Consider the following 14,472-nt stretch of genomic DNA (forward strand, 5'->3'; position numbering starts at 1 on the left):
ATCCAATCATAAACCAAAAAGAAATCATACACGTGAGTAAGTATGTAAACAAATGTGTGCCGTGTGTAAAATGCTTTAATTTGACTCTTAAAGGAAAAAGTGTCTGTTAAGATGGCGGCATATGTGAAGAGATTCTTGCCAAATGTAAAGCCTTATACTAATCCAATATAAGTGAATTATGCGATATTAAGGAAATTACAAATTATTAGAACTATAAATATGAATAATATAAATTAATCCTATTTCCAACAGTGCACCTTATTACCAATGTTACCAATTTGATAGTTGCATATTTGAAAATTTAATTGAGAAAATACAGCACTTAAATAAAAACTAAAGAAAAATGTTTCTTTAAAACAGGCATGTTGGAAGACACTCTGTTTTGGGGTCCTTACCTGTCGTCAGCGTCAGTAGCGTTTCCTGGTCCACGTATCGACAATATCACCAGCATCCTTGATGGAGTATAATGGACTTTTACCGTGGTTATTTGCACTTTGTTTATTATTTGTGCTCAGAAATTAAGCGCAGGCTGTAGTCGAGCAGTCAGTAAAATCCTGGAAGTTTGTCATCGTTTTAAACGGTGGGTAAAATGCCGTTATACTCCTGTGAGCAGCAAACTCGTTAGCTTTAGCCACGACAGAGATTATGTAGAACCAGGCAGTGTTTTTATCAGGATTTTTTTTATGACGATAGCTAAGATGCTTTTGTCACTTGTTCGAATTCGTTTAGAATTCGGATTTAGAATTAGTAACCATCAACAATCTTAAATAACCTGCATATTACAAACACCGTGTCACCAGTGTCATTTTTACACTATGTCAATTATCAATTGCTTCAAATGATTATCGTTGGGCCACAGAGATTGTTGCAGAGTGGCAAAGACACTCTAAGGGTATTTAAATTGTGTCTTTATTAGGGCTGCTCAAATAATTCTTTACATTTCCATAGTGGGCATTGCACCAAAATATCCGTTGTTTTTTTTTTTACTCGTATGGTTGTTAAATAGAAGCTCTTTGGAGCAACATTAAAATTGCAAATCACTTTGCCTTGCATATTTTGTTTGCAAAGAAAGAATGAACTCCCTGTTTGTACACAAGCGGCAGCTTTCCTGTAAGTCCTGGATAAAGCCTGACGATTGAGAATTTGTGTGTTCAGTGACTCAGTCTTTGTACAGGGCGGCCGTTGGTGGCATTCAGTTAGCAAAATGACCACGTCCACCTGTAGCTGTGTCATTAAGAGAACATATGAAAAGTGCTTTAGACAGTCTCACAACTAAAAGCAATCAACAGATCTTTAATCATCTCCGTTGACAATTCCCATATGCATCATTGTTAAACCTGTACTGGTTTTTCTGTCTGTAGGTCACAACATGTCTTGGTTTGCTGACTTTGCTGGTAAGGCTGAAGACTTCTTAAATAAAGTGGACCAGGGAGCTGCCACAGCACTGACTAAAAACCAGCTCCAAACATCGTCTTTTTCATCACCTGGTGGAGAAGAAGCCACAGTCACTCATGAATACAGCAATGCAGAATACAAGCAGCATCATCACACCTATGCATCGTCTCAAAATGCACCAAGCTATATTTCTGCAGCTGCTGGCAGCATTAAGAAATCCAATGTGTCTTTGCTTGCTGGCACAGCCAATGTCAGCACTGCACCCTCTAGTTCTGGCAGTAACTTCTCCAACCCTGCTAAGATGCCCTCTGGCTTTGTAAGGCCCAAAAAGAGTGAGCAGGATGTGGACGATGACTTGCTCTTTGATTTTCTGAACAGCTCAGATCCTCCAACCAACAACAGGAGTGATTCAAGGAGAGAACTTGTTAAAGTGGTTCCAGCTATTGAGGCCCAAGACCCTACACCCCCTCCTCCTTCTTCTACTACTCCTCTTAAAATCCCTTCAGTTCCTTCCACACCACCCTCAACTCGAGGTGTTTCAAGGGCTTCAAGCATGAGTTCCCTTTCTGCTCATAGCATCAAAACCTCTGAGGAGAGTTACACTAAAGAGCAAACCCAAGGTGGGATTTGAGTCTTTGACTCTTTGATTGTGATATTATCAGATGATGCTTTGTTCAAGTTTTAACATTTTAATATTTAATGTGTAAAATGTCAGATTAAAAAAAATGTTTTCATACTTCTACTGCACCCCCTGTAGAAACTTCTGGAAGTTTTGACACTGGCTTAGCTGTTACCCAGGAGACCAGTAGACAAGAACCTCCTCCTCCACCAACAGAGGAACCACAGAGTCAGATCATGTCCAGTCTGCGTCTGGAAAACCAGCTGCTCCGTAGTGAAGTGGCTTCCCTCAACCAGGAGATGGCCTCAGTCATCCAGAGAGCAAAAGACTTACAAGATGGCAAGAGAAGAAAAAACAAATAACAAATAATAACAACTTATATTTCTGCACATCTGTCTCTTTGCCAACTGAGTTTTTCTCCATACTTGCAGAGTTGAATCAGGCCAGGTTACGTTCTGACCGATGGAACTCAGAACAGTCTCACACTGACCGCACATTACGGGAACTTCGCTCACAGGTCGATGACCTAACAGAGGCTCTTTCAGCCAAAGACGGACAACTTGCAGTGCTAAAAGTGAGACTGGATGAAGCTGATCTGATGCTGGAGTCCCGCAATGATGCATTAGAGGAGGCACAGAAAGAAAAGTCAAGGTATACACCTTCTTGCTTTGTTAAGATCAGCCTGTAAATGATATGTAACCTTTTTGTTTTGCTTTTTTTAGAATTATGCAGGATCACACTGAAGGAAGCAGCATGCATTCCCAAGCTCTTGAGACGCTGCGGGAGAGGCTGCGAGAGGCTGAACTGGCTCTTAGAAGAGAGCAGGATGGCTACAGGCAGATGCAGGTGCACACAGCACTTTGTCAATTATTAGTTCTAATTATTAAATCCATTTTATATTTAAGTAAACTTCATTCCTCATTCTTCATTCCTTGATTATTCTGCAGACTGAGTGCACTGGACGGCTGTCCAAACTGGAGGCTGAGAGGCAGACTCTTGCAGAGACGGTGACTGCAGCAGAGCGACGAGCTGCAGAAGAAAAACTCAGGGTCGATGACCTTCAGCAGCAACTGAAAAGTGCAAAAGCTACAGCTGAGTCTGCCAAGCAGGAGCTGCAGGACTACAAGCATAAAGCTTCACGCATCTTACAAGTAAGACCTATAGATGCTGTTTGTGGTTAGGTATGTGTTCCAAAATTTTGGTCTAATGAGTTTTTCTTTTGAGTTCATTTTTGGATTTTTTTTATTTAAGTCTAAAGAGAAGCTCATCAGTAGTCTGAAGGAGGGGTCTGGTCTGGATAATCTAGATGGTAACGGGGCCATGGCCCTGGAGCTGGAGGAGCTGCGTCATGATAAAGAACTACAAAAGGAGGAGATCCAAAAACTACAAGGGCAAGTTCACACACTACGAACAGAAATACAGGTGAGAGGATGAAAAAAGGCGACGTGCAAATTTCAATTTAAATACATCATTAATATAATCTAACCTACTAAAATAAAGGCATAACAGGTTTTTTTTTTCTTGTTAAGACTAGATCGATTGTTTTTAAATTATAAATATATTTTAGAATACTACAGTGTGAATTTGTTGATGTGATAGGTTCCATTTTTGGCACCAATCAAAATGTTTAATTGAGTTGGAGAAAATTACAGCCTGTTCACATATTCTTTTGTAAGATTAATTTACCCAGTAAATATTTGTGGTGACGTGTCACATAGAGCTGGGTGTAGCACTTTGGATAAAGGTCACTAGTGGCCCAATAATGGAGCCTTTAGGAACTCCACAAGCACTTTTTCTACTGAGTATGCAGTAATGCTTGGCTATAATATCATTAATCAGGTATTGAAGTGATGTGTTTTTACTTTTAGGATTTAGAAAACCAGGCCATGACAGAAGCAGAGGCCTGGAGGGAGCAGCAAATGCAGTTACAGGAGCAACAATCTCTTCACAACAGAGCAAAACAGGAGGTGGAGGCTGAGGTTGAGCGTTACAAACAGGTACAATACTGCAATAAAACATATAGTTACAGTCCAGATTTAGGAAAATAAGTGTTTCAATTAGAGTGTGTGTTCAGTATTTTAATGTATGGTCAAATTCACATCTCTAAAATCATAGGAGCTGCAGTACGTGGAAGAGGAGCAGCACAGAGCTAACACATCTCTGCAAAGTCGAATCAAAGACAGAGAGGATGAAATCCAAAAACTCAGGAATCAGGTGGGCTTGTTAGGTTAATATGCTCTATCATTTTGATTCATGGTAAAAGCCAGAAACTCTATATATTATTTTATTATTTTATTCCAGTTGACTAACAAGACTTTAAGCAGCAGCAGCCAAACAGAGCTGGAAAACCGTCTCCACCAGCTGACAGAGACTCTGATCCAGAAGCAGACCATGCTGGAGGCTCTGGGCACAGAGAAAAACTCCCTGGTGTTTCAGTTAGAAAGACTGGAGCAGCAGCTGAAGAGTGTCCAGGGAGGTCAGAGTGGAGGACCAGCCATCAACATGAGTAATCTGGAGGTTCAAGGGCAAGGTTAGAAACCCCAAGGCCAGGATGTGTTTTGGTCATTTGGACAAATTTATTGGTTGAATTGGTTTATAATTTAACCAGATTTTATCATCTTCTAATCTCAGGAGCTAGGCAGAGAAACACACCAGTCCTCTTCAGTGATCAGGAAACTCCTGGAATGTATGGTCAAGTACGAAAGGCAGCCAGTACCATTGATCGTTTCAGGTAAGACTTTATTTATTTTTTATTATTTATTACTTCATATACAGTCATTTATTTAAAAAAACCAACCTGATTTCAGCATCAGACTGGGGATCTTCTTGAGGCGTTATCCTGCAGCCAGAGTTTTTGTCATTCTCTACATGGTGAGTTCAACAAAGAAAAATGAATTTCTTGTATTTATTGGAGCTGATAAATAAATTACCTAAATTCTGCTTTTGACAGGCTGTGCTACATCTATGGGTCATGATCGTTCTTCTCACATACACGCCTGAAATGCACCATGGCCATCCAGATGGAAGATAGAAGGACTGAATATTAACGGTTGGCTTTTTTTTTAATGGTTGCCTTTGTAAAAACTGCTGGTAAACTGGCTCGGGGACCTGAACGCTTCACTGTTTTGCACAGAAAATAGACAAAGTAAAGATGTTAGCTCTTGATTTTATCTGATCATCTAACGGATTATTGATTACTGACAGGTGCATTTTAACAGAGTGATATGTTGTGTTAACAGTTTGCTAAGAGGACATTAAATCAATCAAGAAATTATACTGTTTTGTTTTTCTCCTGCTTTCAGGCATCTTTCATCTCTATTGATTCTATTTATCAACATGTAAAAAAGAAACTTTTAATAAACAATAGGGGAAACAACACTGTCTGGTCGTCCTGTTTTGGTTTCAGTGTTCATGACCAAGGATTGGAGTAATCAAGGCGAGCTGGAAGATCCTTAGGACAGAAGACTGCAGAGAAACTAATATATGATTTAGGAATATTTTTAGATGGGCACTAGTTGTGTTCTGGTGTGATAATTGTTTTTTTCTCAGAACAATCACTTAGAAATATTTGAAATACACGTTGTAAAACTTGTGTTATATTCTAACGTAATATAAAATACACATTGAGTCAAATTCCTGTCCTTAACCATGTATGTATCATTAAAACGTGACGTAATTTAATATGGAATCTATCAGGGGTCATTTTCTGCGTGGCATTGACTTAAAACGGTGTTTTTTCGTATATCCTTATTTTTGTTGTTGTTTGTTTGTTTTTGTATTTTTACCAAATACAAAATCTCAATTTAGTGTCAACATTATTCAACTTTAATCCACACTGATAGCTAGAGATTCTTGAACGCACCATAATATTGTTGGTCCTCCAGCATCCCACAATGCACCTCTGCCGCGCTGTGTGTCCACGTCACAAGTGACAGCAGCCCTCCGCACTGTGGAGCTCATAATGGCTACAGTTGAGGTGGCACTTTTTGGACTCTGCGCCGTTCGGCTAGCTTTGAAACAAACTGAAACACTTTAAAAACAGCGTTTAAATTATCCGCACAATACGCATATCTAAATGTAAAAGCTGTCACGCAGTGGAGCGACTATTGGACGTGGTTAAAATGTCGCTGAAGTAACTATCCGTCTGGACAAATTCTTCCGAGCAGACGCTCAGCTGTTACTAGTCGCCGCTGAATGAGCTTTTGTCGACCTCAGGAGTGGCTCGGTTCTGGAAGGTTTCTGGTGGATTTAAGTATCGGCTGCACCTCTGTGGATTTAAGGTTCCAAGTTGAGACCAATGAGTAAAAAACTGTGGCTCGGCTCCACTCGAAGCTAAGCTAATAGGTCCACCTCGCCCTCTACGACCCCGCTTTGTTTTTGTTTGTTTGTTTGGTTGGTTGTTCATTCTAATCCACCCCAAAATGTCATCGTGGCTGGGCGGCCTGGGCTCCGGCCTCGGTCAGTCTCTGGGACAGGTCGGCGGGAGTTTATCCTCTTTTACTGGGCAGATATCAAACTTCACCAAAGACATGTTATTAGAAGGAGTAGAAGAAGTCGGAGGTGAGTCCGTGGTTTCCTTTTTTGTCTCAGTTTTTATTCAAATTAGTTTCAGGTTTTACCACAAAGACGCACCGACGACACCACAGTAATCATGTTGACTAAATATTCAGTCATTATCGTCGAAGGTGCTTGGAATTTATTGTTGTGTGAGGTTTTTCAAAATGGTAATGTAGCTAATTAGGTTACCTAAACCTGCTGCTGAAGCACCTTCCGGTTACCTTTAGGGAAGAGTCATTATTTGCCAAATGAAAAATTAGGACAAGCAAAATAACCGCTAACCGAACGAAAGGTATAACACAAGTTAGTTTATAAATAGCTCTAAGTTAGCAACACACCACAAAGAAGACCTAACCTTATTTATAAACCAGAAACTTCAACGTATAACACTAAATAATTCTCTGATACAAGATAATTGAGTAAAAACAAACAATATAAATCTCTATAAATATAGTTTCTATTCATGTAATCTCAGAATTGTAAAATAAGAAAATTTGACAATGGATACAAGGTGGTAGATATTTAAATCTTAAAAGAATAGTTTTACCACAAACGACAGCTCCCTTCTGTGTCAAAAAAACAGTGACTTTGTCAAACAGCCTGAGAACTTATACAAATAATAAATAAATACACAATTATGTATATAAATGATGTCACAAGCACATAGAAACACCTATTAAAGACTGTCTCAACGTTTTGCCAACATGTTCTTGACAGGAATACACATTTTTTAATATGGTCTTTTCAGTCTGGACTGACTGTCAGAGTAACTGACTTTAAATTGCAGGATATTCCGACTCTGTCATTGATTCTGCTACAGCCTAATGTTGATTGTCTTCTAAAAGGCAATGTTCAGCTACATGTGTGTCACTATTGATCACGGACTTACTGTCTTGAATGTAAATAAACAAAGGTTGTTGGTTTGAAGTGAAAAGTCTCAAAGTAACAAAAGTCATGCAGAGTATGCCAATATGAACAACCAAAATAGCCAAAATTATTTCTGAATTATTAGCAATAAAATGAATTATTGAACTGATGATTCAAATGGACCACCAACACAATGGATAATAGGTTTTCCCCAATGAAAATGTTTTAGAGCTCAACGACATGCAATCAAACCCCAAATAATTCCCAAAACAAACGGAGAATACGTGATAAGATGTAGAGTCAGAGAGAACTTTGTTCTCAAAAATAAACAGTGTTTTGTCATCCCTTTATTTAGGATTTAAGTTGAGTTTTTTGTGTGTCAGGTTGTTCAAAACAAGACAATATGTCCTTTGGAGTCGACCACAGACCTGACTGGAATGTATTGTTGTAATGAATGTTATGTCTTGGCTGGAAGGAGTGTAGATTACAGCTCTGGAGAGACGTTGGTCTGCTCACTCATGTTGGTGTTTGTTTGTCATGTGAGAAGCAGCAGGGAAATCGTTATGTGTACGTCTGTGTGTGTTTAAGTCTCTGTCTAGCTATACTATGCATGGAAAATGTTATTGGAAAAACACCTGGTACAGTAATGGTGTGAGGACACTTAGTCCATTTTGCAGGTCCATACTCTGTGTGAGTATTTTGAAGTTTAAATTTAGAGTTAGAATAAGAATTATTTAGAATAAGTATTAAGATTAGGTATATCTTTATTAAAGTTGTCTCATAATGGCTGATGGTGTCCCTGAAACATTTGAAACAAATGTAATTAATAAATGTAGGTTTAATATTTCTTCATCATAAAATCATTTTACATACATCCTAAAGTTTTCTAAAAAATGTAGTTGTGTGGAACGAAGACTAACGTTATCCTATTGCTGTTAAATTCCTGACACTGACAGAAATCTGAATGAAAGTGTAATCCACGACTTACTGAACACAGTTTAGTTCACTTCTGTTATTAAACTGGAATAAGCTCATAGTTTCCATGTCTGCTAAATCCTCAAAACTCCTTCCATCCAACTGCAGATGCTTCCACTGCGCTGCAGGTGTCCAATTCCAGGTTGGCTGAAGTGGAGACTGCATTTACCACACAGAAATCTGAGGTGAGAGTTTCTGTTCAGGAATTCACACAGTGTAACTGGACGACTCACTGCAGATGCTTTCACTGGCACACGTTTAACTACTACACCAAACCTGTGGTGTGGTATGTGAAGACATGGCCTGGAATACTAGTCCTCCTCCTGATTTCTGAATACTGCACCTTCATATGTTGATAGATTATAATACCTTAGTTTTGTGTGTTTTTTTTTTTTTTCATTTTAAATATCATTTTTCTATAGCTGTGCTTTTTGATTGTAAATGATGTTGGGGCAGATTTTCAAACCACAAAAGTTCAAATCAACTAAAACCTATGAATATTTGGAAAAGCAAATCAACAAACTTGCTTACGTCCCAGAATATGGAGCTAACACCTGCAGACATTTAATGATATTTTGTGGATATCATGTTGCAGGCTGCACAATGATGCATTCACGGTCTGTTCTACGGCAGACTTTTTGTTAAACACAGATTGTGATTCTCAAATAACCACAGACACTGAGGTTGTTTGTAGGCAATGGGCAGCATCGTAGGCATGAGTGGACACCGCATTTGACTGACGGGTCACATTACTTTGTCTTATATGAACAGTTACTTCTTACTGTAAGATTTATTTCTCTTTTTCTTGCAGTATGAGAGATTGAAAAAGCTTCACACAGAGCTGGAGGAGAAGCTGGAGGCTTCAGAGCTTCAGAATAAACAGCAGTCGTCGGAATACAGAAATCTTCTTCAACAGAAAGACGTATGTACAGTTGTATATCTAATTGTATACCAAATATCTATGATTCTATTAGTGGTGAGTAATGGTAAGAATTTGGCAATACACGTTATGTGTCATGATACAGGGGCAACGTATATTGCGATATACTGTGATACTATAGGCATGACGATATATTGAGTTTTTTTTTAACAATTGTAAGTACTAGAGAACAGTTGCAGGATTTTTTGGATGAACAAATTTAAAAAATTGACTCAAAGTCTCAAATATATGCAGTCCCTGTACAAACTAATGGTTAACATTAACACAAACATATCCTAATATTTCAATAAAAAAATGTGAATGTTTGACTCAAAGTCTCAAATATATGCATTCCCTGTACAAACTAATGGTTAACACTAACACAAACATATCCTAATATTTCAATGTATCAATATTTTCTTACATCCCTATGTTATATGTTCAAAAATACGGTGCGTTGTTCAGCTGAATGTAACACTAGGCTCAGAATACACCTCAAGATTTTAACCAGATTTTTTTCACAATTTTGTCACAATTGCACAAAACCTGTGCCGCTCTGCAGCCGTCATGACTTCCTTCTTATTCAAAAAATAAAGAAGAAGAATTTCTCCTGTTTTGCTGACGACTTATTTGTGTCTGTGAGCAGGTGGAGATCAGCCACCTGAAGGCTCGACACAATGGCCTCCAGGAAGAAGTCCAGAACCTGCAGCAGTCGGCTCAGTCCGCTGCTGTTGGCCCAGCGGTGCTGCCCGTCGTCACCACTTCCTCTGGCACTACCTCGTCTTCCTCTTACCTGTCACGCCCTGCAGGGTCCCACCAGGGTTTCCATGGTGATGAAATGGATTTTAGTGATGTCATCTGGTCCCAGCAAGAGATCAACCGGCTGTCGACGGAGGTCAGGCGTCTGGAGGCAGATGTCGCTCATTGGAGGAGAATGTCCCAGGTAAAACAAATCTTCCCATTGCCTTTACAAATATTATGTTGGTTTGGTTGTTTATTTAAATTTCACTTACAGGCATCAACAGCAGCCACAGCTGGAAATGGTGACCATGGAGAAATCCTCAGACTTCAGAGGACTATTAAGGTAATTAAAAAAACACGTTATTAAACGGTGACAAGTCATGGTTGATCCTCCTCAAAAACCCTAAATCTACTCCCAGAATTTATAAATATTTAATTCTGACTTAAACTCTGTCTGGCGAATGTTGCTGTTATTTGTTTTAAAATGTGTCTTTCTTTCACAAACACAAGTAGTTTTGTAAAGGAACCACCAAAAATCTTTTCATTTTCCACTTTCGCATTGGAAGAAAATGTCACAGTGTGAACAACCTTTTCAGAATTTATCTGTTGATCATTAAACTAGCTTTTTTAAATGCTCTAGCAATAACAATCTTTAAACTTTCATAATACAGCAAAGACACTGGGGCTCTGTCCTTAATGTCGCTGCTTTTTTTTCTGATAGGAGCTGCGAGAGGAGATGAGTCGAGAGGTGGACGAGCACCAACACGAGCTGGCAGCATTGCAGGATGCCCAGCGGCAGAAAATGGCTGACTTCACTCGACGACACAGAGAGGAGCTGGCAGAATATGAGGAGCGGATAGAGGAGCTGGAGGACCAGATGCATGCTGGTGAGTCGCCCACGTTGACGTTTGTTGCAGAACTGAAATCTCTCGAATATATTTGTCTGTATTTCTTTTGCTCTGTTCTTAAAAAGTTGTACACAAGCTCATCTTGATAAATGTTGCTACGAGGTTCAAAACTTGAAATGACAAGCAAACTCCTCTCCTCCTTATCCTCCTCTCCAGGCGGTCAAACCAGTCCCTCAGCAGATGTCTCCAGACAGACTGATCTCCATAAAACCATCCAGTCCCTGCAGGAGGCAGCAGAGCAGCGGGAGAAGCAGCTGGAGGAGCTTTCCTCCAGCCTGGAGGAGGCGCAGATGAAACAGTGTGCCCTACAGGTGGAGAAGGATGAAGCGCAGGAAGAAAACGCCGGGCTGCTGCAGAACTACACGCGATTACAGGCGTCTGTGGATGAACTCCAGACACGAGTACAAGAGCAGGAGGGGAAGGCTCTGCAGAAAGCTCAGCTGGAGCATGACATTCAAGTGTTGAAGCAAAACCTCAAAGGTATGACTGTTTTTATTTTAATTTTGTTGAATATACTGAGTGAAAAACTACTATATTAAGAATTTTTGTTCCCTTATAATTAAAAAGTACAAATGATTGTTGTAAAGATACAGAATATTGTTACTTAAAACTCTTTTACAGATGCAGAGAAGGAAATAGAGAGGCTTAAAAACCTGACAGATGTGAGTGTGATAATGAAGTTTATTACCACCTCAAAATAATCAACATTTTAAGTAGTGGAATGGATGTTTAGTTGATCTAGTGTATAATTGCTTTTTTTATTTTTACTGACAGGTTGAACCAAAGGAAGACGTCGAACATGCAGATATTTTAGAGCTGAACACCATCATTGATGGTTTGAGACAAGAAAAGGAAATTCTCCAACAGGAAAAGGTAGAACATAGATTGTTTGTGGATGAATTATGAATCTTTAATGGTTGATGGATTTCATTATACTGTTTCTCAGTTGAATGTACGTTTTACAGCAGCCAAATTGACTAAAATACTAGAAATTGCCAGCTAAACAGTATAGCATGCTTATTATGAATTAGAAAATCTATTTAACAGTTAGAACAGAAATGGCTTTAAGTTGAGCAGAAACATGTTACTGAAAACTTGCCCAAGTTCAACGGCCAGGATTTGTCTTTTTTGTAACGTTTATCTTTTCTTTTCTTTTTTTCAGCTGAATCTCGAAGAAAGACTTAAAGAAACATTGCAACAAATGGTGACCGGTGTTGGAGCTGAATCTGAAGTAACAGAGTCTCTGGATGATCTGAAGGTTGAATTACAACGAAGAGAAAAGGCTCTGAGGGCTACAGAGGAAGAACGAGATACTTTAATGTCTGAGCTAGAAGAACTGGACCGTCAGAGCCAGGAGGCAACACAGGTCTGACTGATGGTCACACTTAAACATTTTAGTTATTATGTTTCATGTTGTCTTGATTTTTTTTTTCCAAGCAGATATAAGAACAATAACATTCCAGACAGAGCCTTAAAATTGTAATGATAATATCAAACTACACTTTATCAATGTGGTTTTGTGTTAACTTCTCATCTTTAGCACGTGATCTCAGTGAAGGAGCAGCTCTCAGCACAGCTGAAGGAGGCAGAAGCTGAGCTCACAAAACTGAAAGCAGAACTTGACATGACCAAGGACCAGAAAAGGTCACTGGAGCAGGAGGTGGAGAACCAAAAAGAGAAGACAAGCCAGAGTGCTTTTGCCATTAATGAACTGCATATGAGCAAACAGCAGCAGGAGCGAACCCTGCACGAGCTTGAAGAAAAGCTGGGACGTGTGCAAGAGCAGAGCAGGGAGGCACGTAAAGAAGTGGGCGAACTGAAGAAAACTTTGGAGGAAAAGGAGGAGCTGTTATGTGCTGCTCAGGCTAAGCTGGACCAGGTAGGAGATGGGACATTTGAGGACGAGGGATCTAAAGAAGAGCTAAAGGAGAAGGAGAAGGAGTTACAAAACTTGCGAAGAGAGGTTGAAGAGCTGAAGAGCTCCCAGGAGAATATTGTGTCCACAGACTATGAGTTAAAGATGGAGAATAGGAGGTTTAAAATGGAGAAGGAGGAAGCTCAGGGTAAAGTGCAGGAATTCAAAAAGCAGATGAAGGAAAGTCAGACGTCTATGAACCGGACAGTGAGAGAAAAGGATACTCGAATTGAAGCCTTGAAGCTGGAGAAAGTTCAGCTGGATGCTGATTTGAGGCAGGCTGAGAAATCATTGTCTGAACAGGCGAAACAGTACAAGCAGACAATTGAGGAGTTGACCCGGGCTCGCTCCATGGATGCCTCGGCTCTTCAGACAGAACACGAACGCACCATCAAGCTCAACCAGGAGAAGGACATGGAGATTGCACGTCTGAAAAGAGACTTGGAGCAACTGGCGTCTGATCACAGGGACACAAACGAGATGCTCTCCATCACAGTCGCGGGGCAGAAGCAGCTGACAGATCTGCTGCAAGAGAAGGACGTGTTTGTGGACACTTTGAAACAGAATGCTGCAGATCTTCAAGCTGAGATGGAGAAGAGCATTATGGCAACGACGAAAGAAGCAGAAGCTCTACGACTATCACTAGAAGAGAAGGACAAACAGCTCGGTGGGATGAAGGAGGACAACAGCCATTTGAAGGAAGAGATTGATCGTCTCAGAGATCAGCAGAGCAGACCTCAATCTCTGGCTGAGCCCAGGACGTTGGACATCATCACAGAGCTGGAGGCAGAGATCACACAACTCAAGACCTCCAGGAAACACTTGGAAGAAGAGGCCAATACCCAAAGGAGAACCGTTGAAGAGCAGCAAGCTTCTCTGCTGCTGTCGCAGCAGTCCCACCAGGCTCAACAGACAGAACTAGAGGAGGCCCACGCTCGTCTTCAGCAGACCACTCTCAACTACGACAGGCTCATAGTTGCCAGAGATGAAGAAATAGCTCGTTTGCAGCAAACTTTGGATAATGTAAGTCTTAGTCAAGGTCGTGCAGACTCTCCTTCTGTGCAGGGAGATGTTATCCTGCAGGAGGAGAAGACTCAGACTCTAAATCAGGAGAATGGAAATGAAAAGCATGATTTATCAAAGGTAGAAATAGAAAAACTGGTTAGAGGAATGAAGGAGAAGGAGACAGAGATCAGCCAGCTGAACGAGAAGAACCTGTCCTTGACCAGACAGCTGGATCAGCTGGTGCTGTCACGAGATGAAGTGGGTAAACTTTCTCAGGTGATCCTGCAGAAGGACCTGGAGATCCAGGCACTTCATGCAAGAGTCTCCATGGTGGGAGTTGGTGGACACAGCCAGGACGTCATGTTTCTTCAACAGCAGCTTCAGGCTTACGCTGTGGAGAGGGAACAAGTGCTTGCTGTGCTTAACGAGAAGACCAGAGAGAACAGCCAACTCCGCTCAGACTATCATCGCCTCATGGACATAATGGCTGGTAAGGAAGCAGCTCTGCTGAAGCTTCCGCAGGAGAACCAGCGCCTCGCCCACATGAGCGGTCCCCCCGGAAAACAGGAGA

General features: G+C 40.5%; 2 protein-coding genes across 3 annotated transcripts in view; both read left to right on the top strand.

Moving 5' to 3' along the window:
• The first annotated feature begins 382 nt into the window (after positions 1-382).
• Positions 383-5,395, top strand: golga5 (golgin A5). 2 transcript variants are annotated; one of them, XM_008313451.3, is made up of 14 exons: positions 383-580; positions 1,362-2,015; positions 2,153-2,353; positions 2,446-2,665; positions 2,737-2,860; positions 2,962-3,165; positions 3,266-3,436; positions 3,883-4,011; positions 4,130-4,228; positions 4,316-4,544; positions 4,646-4,745; positions 4,822-4,885; positions 4,965-5,063; positions 5,317-5,395. In XM_008313451.3, exons 2-13 carry the CDS (start codon positions 1,370-1,372, stop codon positions 5,043-5,045), a joined length of 2,268 nt encoding a protein of 755 aa, XP_008311673.1. In that variant the 5' UTR covers positions 383-580; positions 1,362-1,369; the 3' UTR covers positions 5,046-5,063; positions 5,317-5,395. The 2 variants fall into 2 exon arrangements, with proteins under 2 accessions (XP_008311673.1, XP_008311662.1); XM_008313440.3 differs by having other exon boundaries at positions 4,965-5,395.
• A 526-nt stretch (positions 5,396-5,921) lies between these two features.
• The window catches only part of trip11 (thyroid hormone receptor interactor 11), an 18,966-nt gene continuing 10,415 nt past the window's right edge, over positions 5,922-14,472 (top strand). The window contains exons 1-11 of the mRNA XM_025055181.1: positions 5,922-6,574; positions 8,522-8,598; positions 9,225-9,335; positions 9,979-10,275; positions 10,348-10,416; positions 10,795-10,960; positions 11,138-11,461; positions 11,603-11,643; positions 11,756-11,854; positions 12,144-12,347; positions 12,522-14,417. Of these exons, the coding sequence (XP_024910949.1) occupies positions 6,436-6,574; positions 8,522-8,598; positions 9,225-9,335; positions 9,979-10,275; positions 10,348-10,416; positions 10,795-10,960; positions 11,138-11,461; positions 11,603-11,643; positions 11,756-11,854; positions 12,144-12,347; positions 12,522-14,417 (3,423 nt within the window). The 5' untranslated portion in view covers positions 5,922-6,435. The remainder of the gene's footprint in view (positions 6,575-8,521; positions 8,599-9,224; positions 9,336-9,978; positions 10,276-10,347; positions 10,417-10,794; positions 10,961-11,137; positions 11,462-11,602; positions 11,644-11,755; positions 11,855-12,143; positions 12,348-12,521; positions 14,418-14,472) is intronic.

The sequence above is a fragment of the Cynoglossus semilaevis genome, chromosome 1 (assembly GCF_000523025.1).
Source record: "Cynoglossus semilaevis isolate Cse_v1.0 chromosome 1, Cse_v1.0, whole genome shotgun sequence".
In the NCBI taxonomy this organism is placed as follows: domain Eukaryota; kingdom Metazoa; phylum Chordata; class Actinopteri; order Pleuronectiformes; family Cynoglossidae; genus Cynoglossus; species Cynoglossus semilaevis.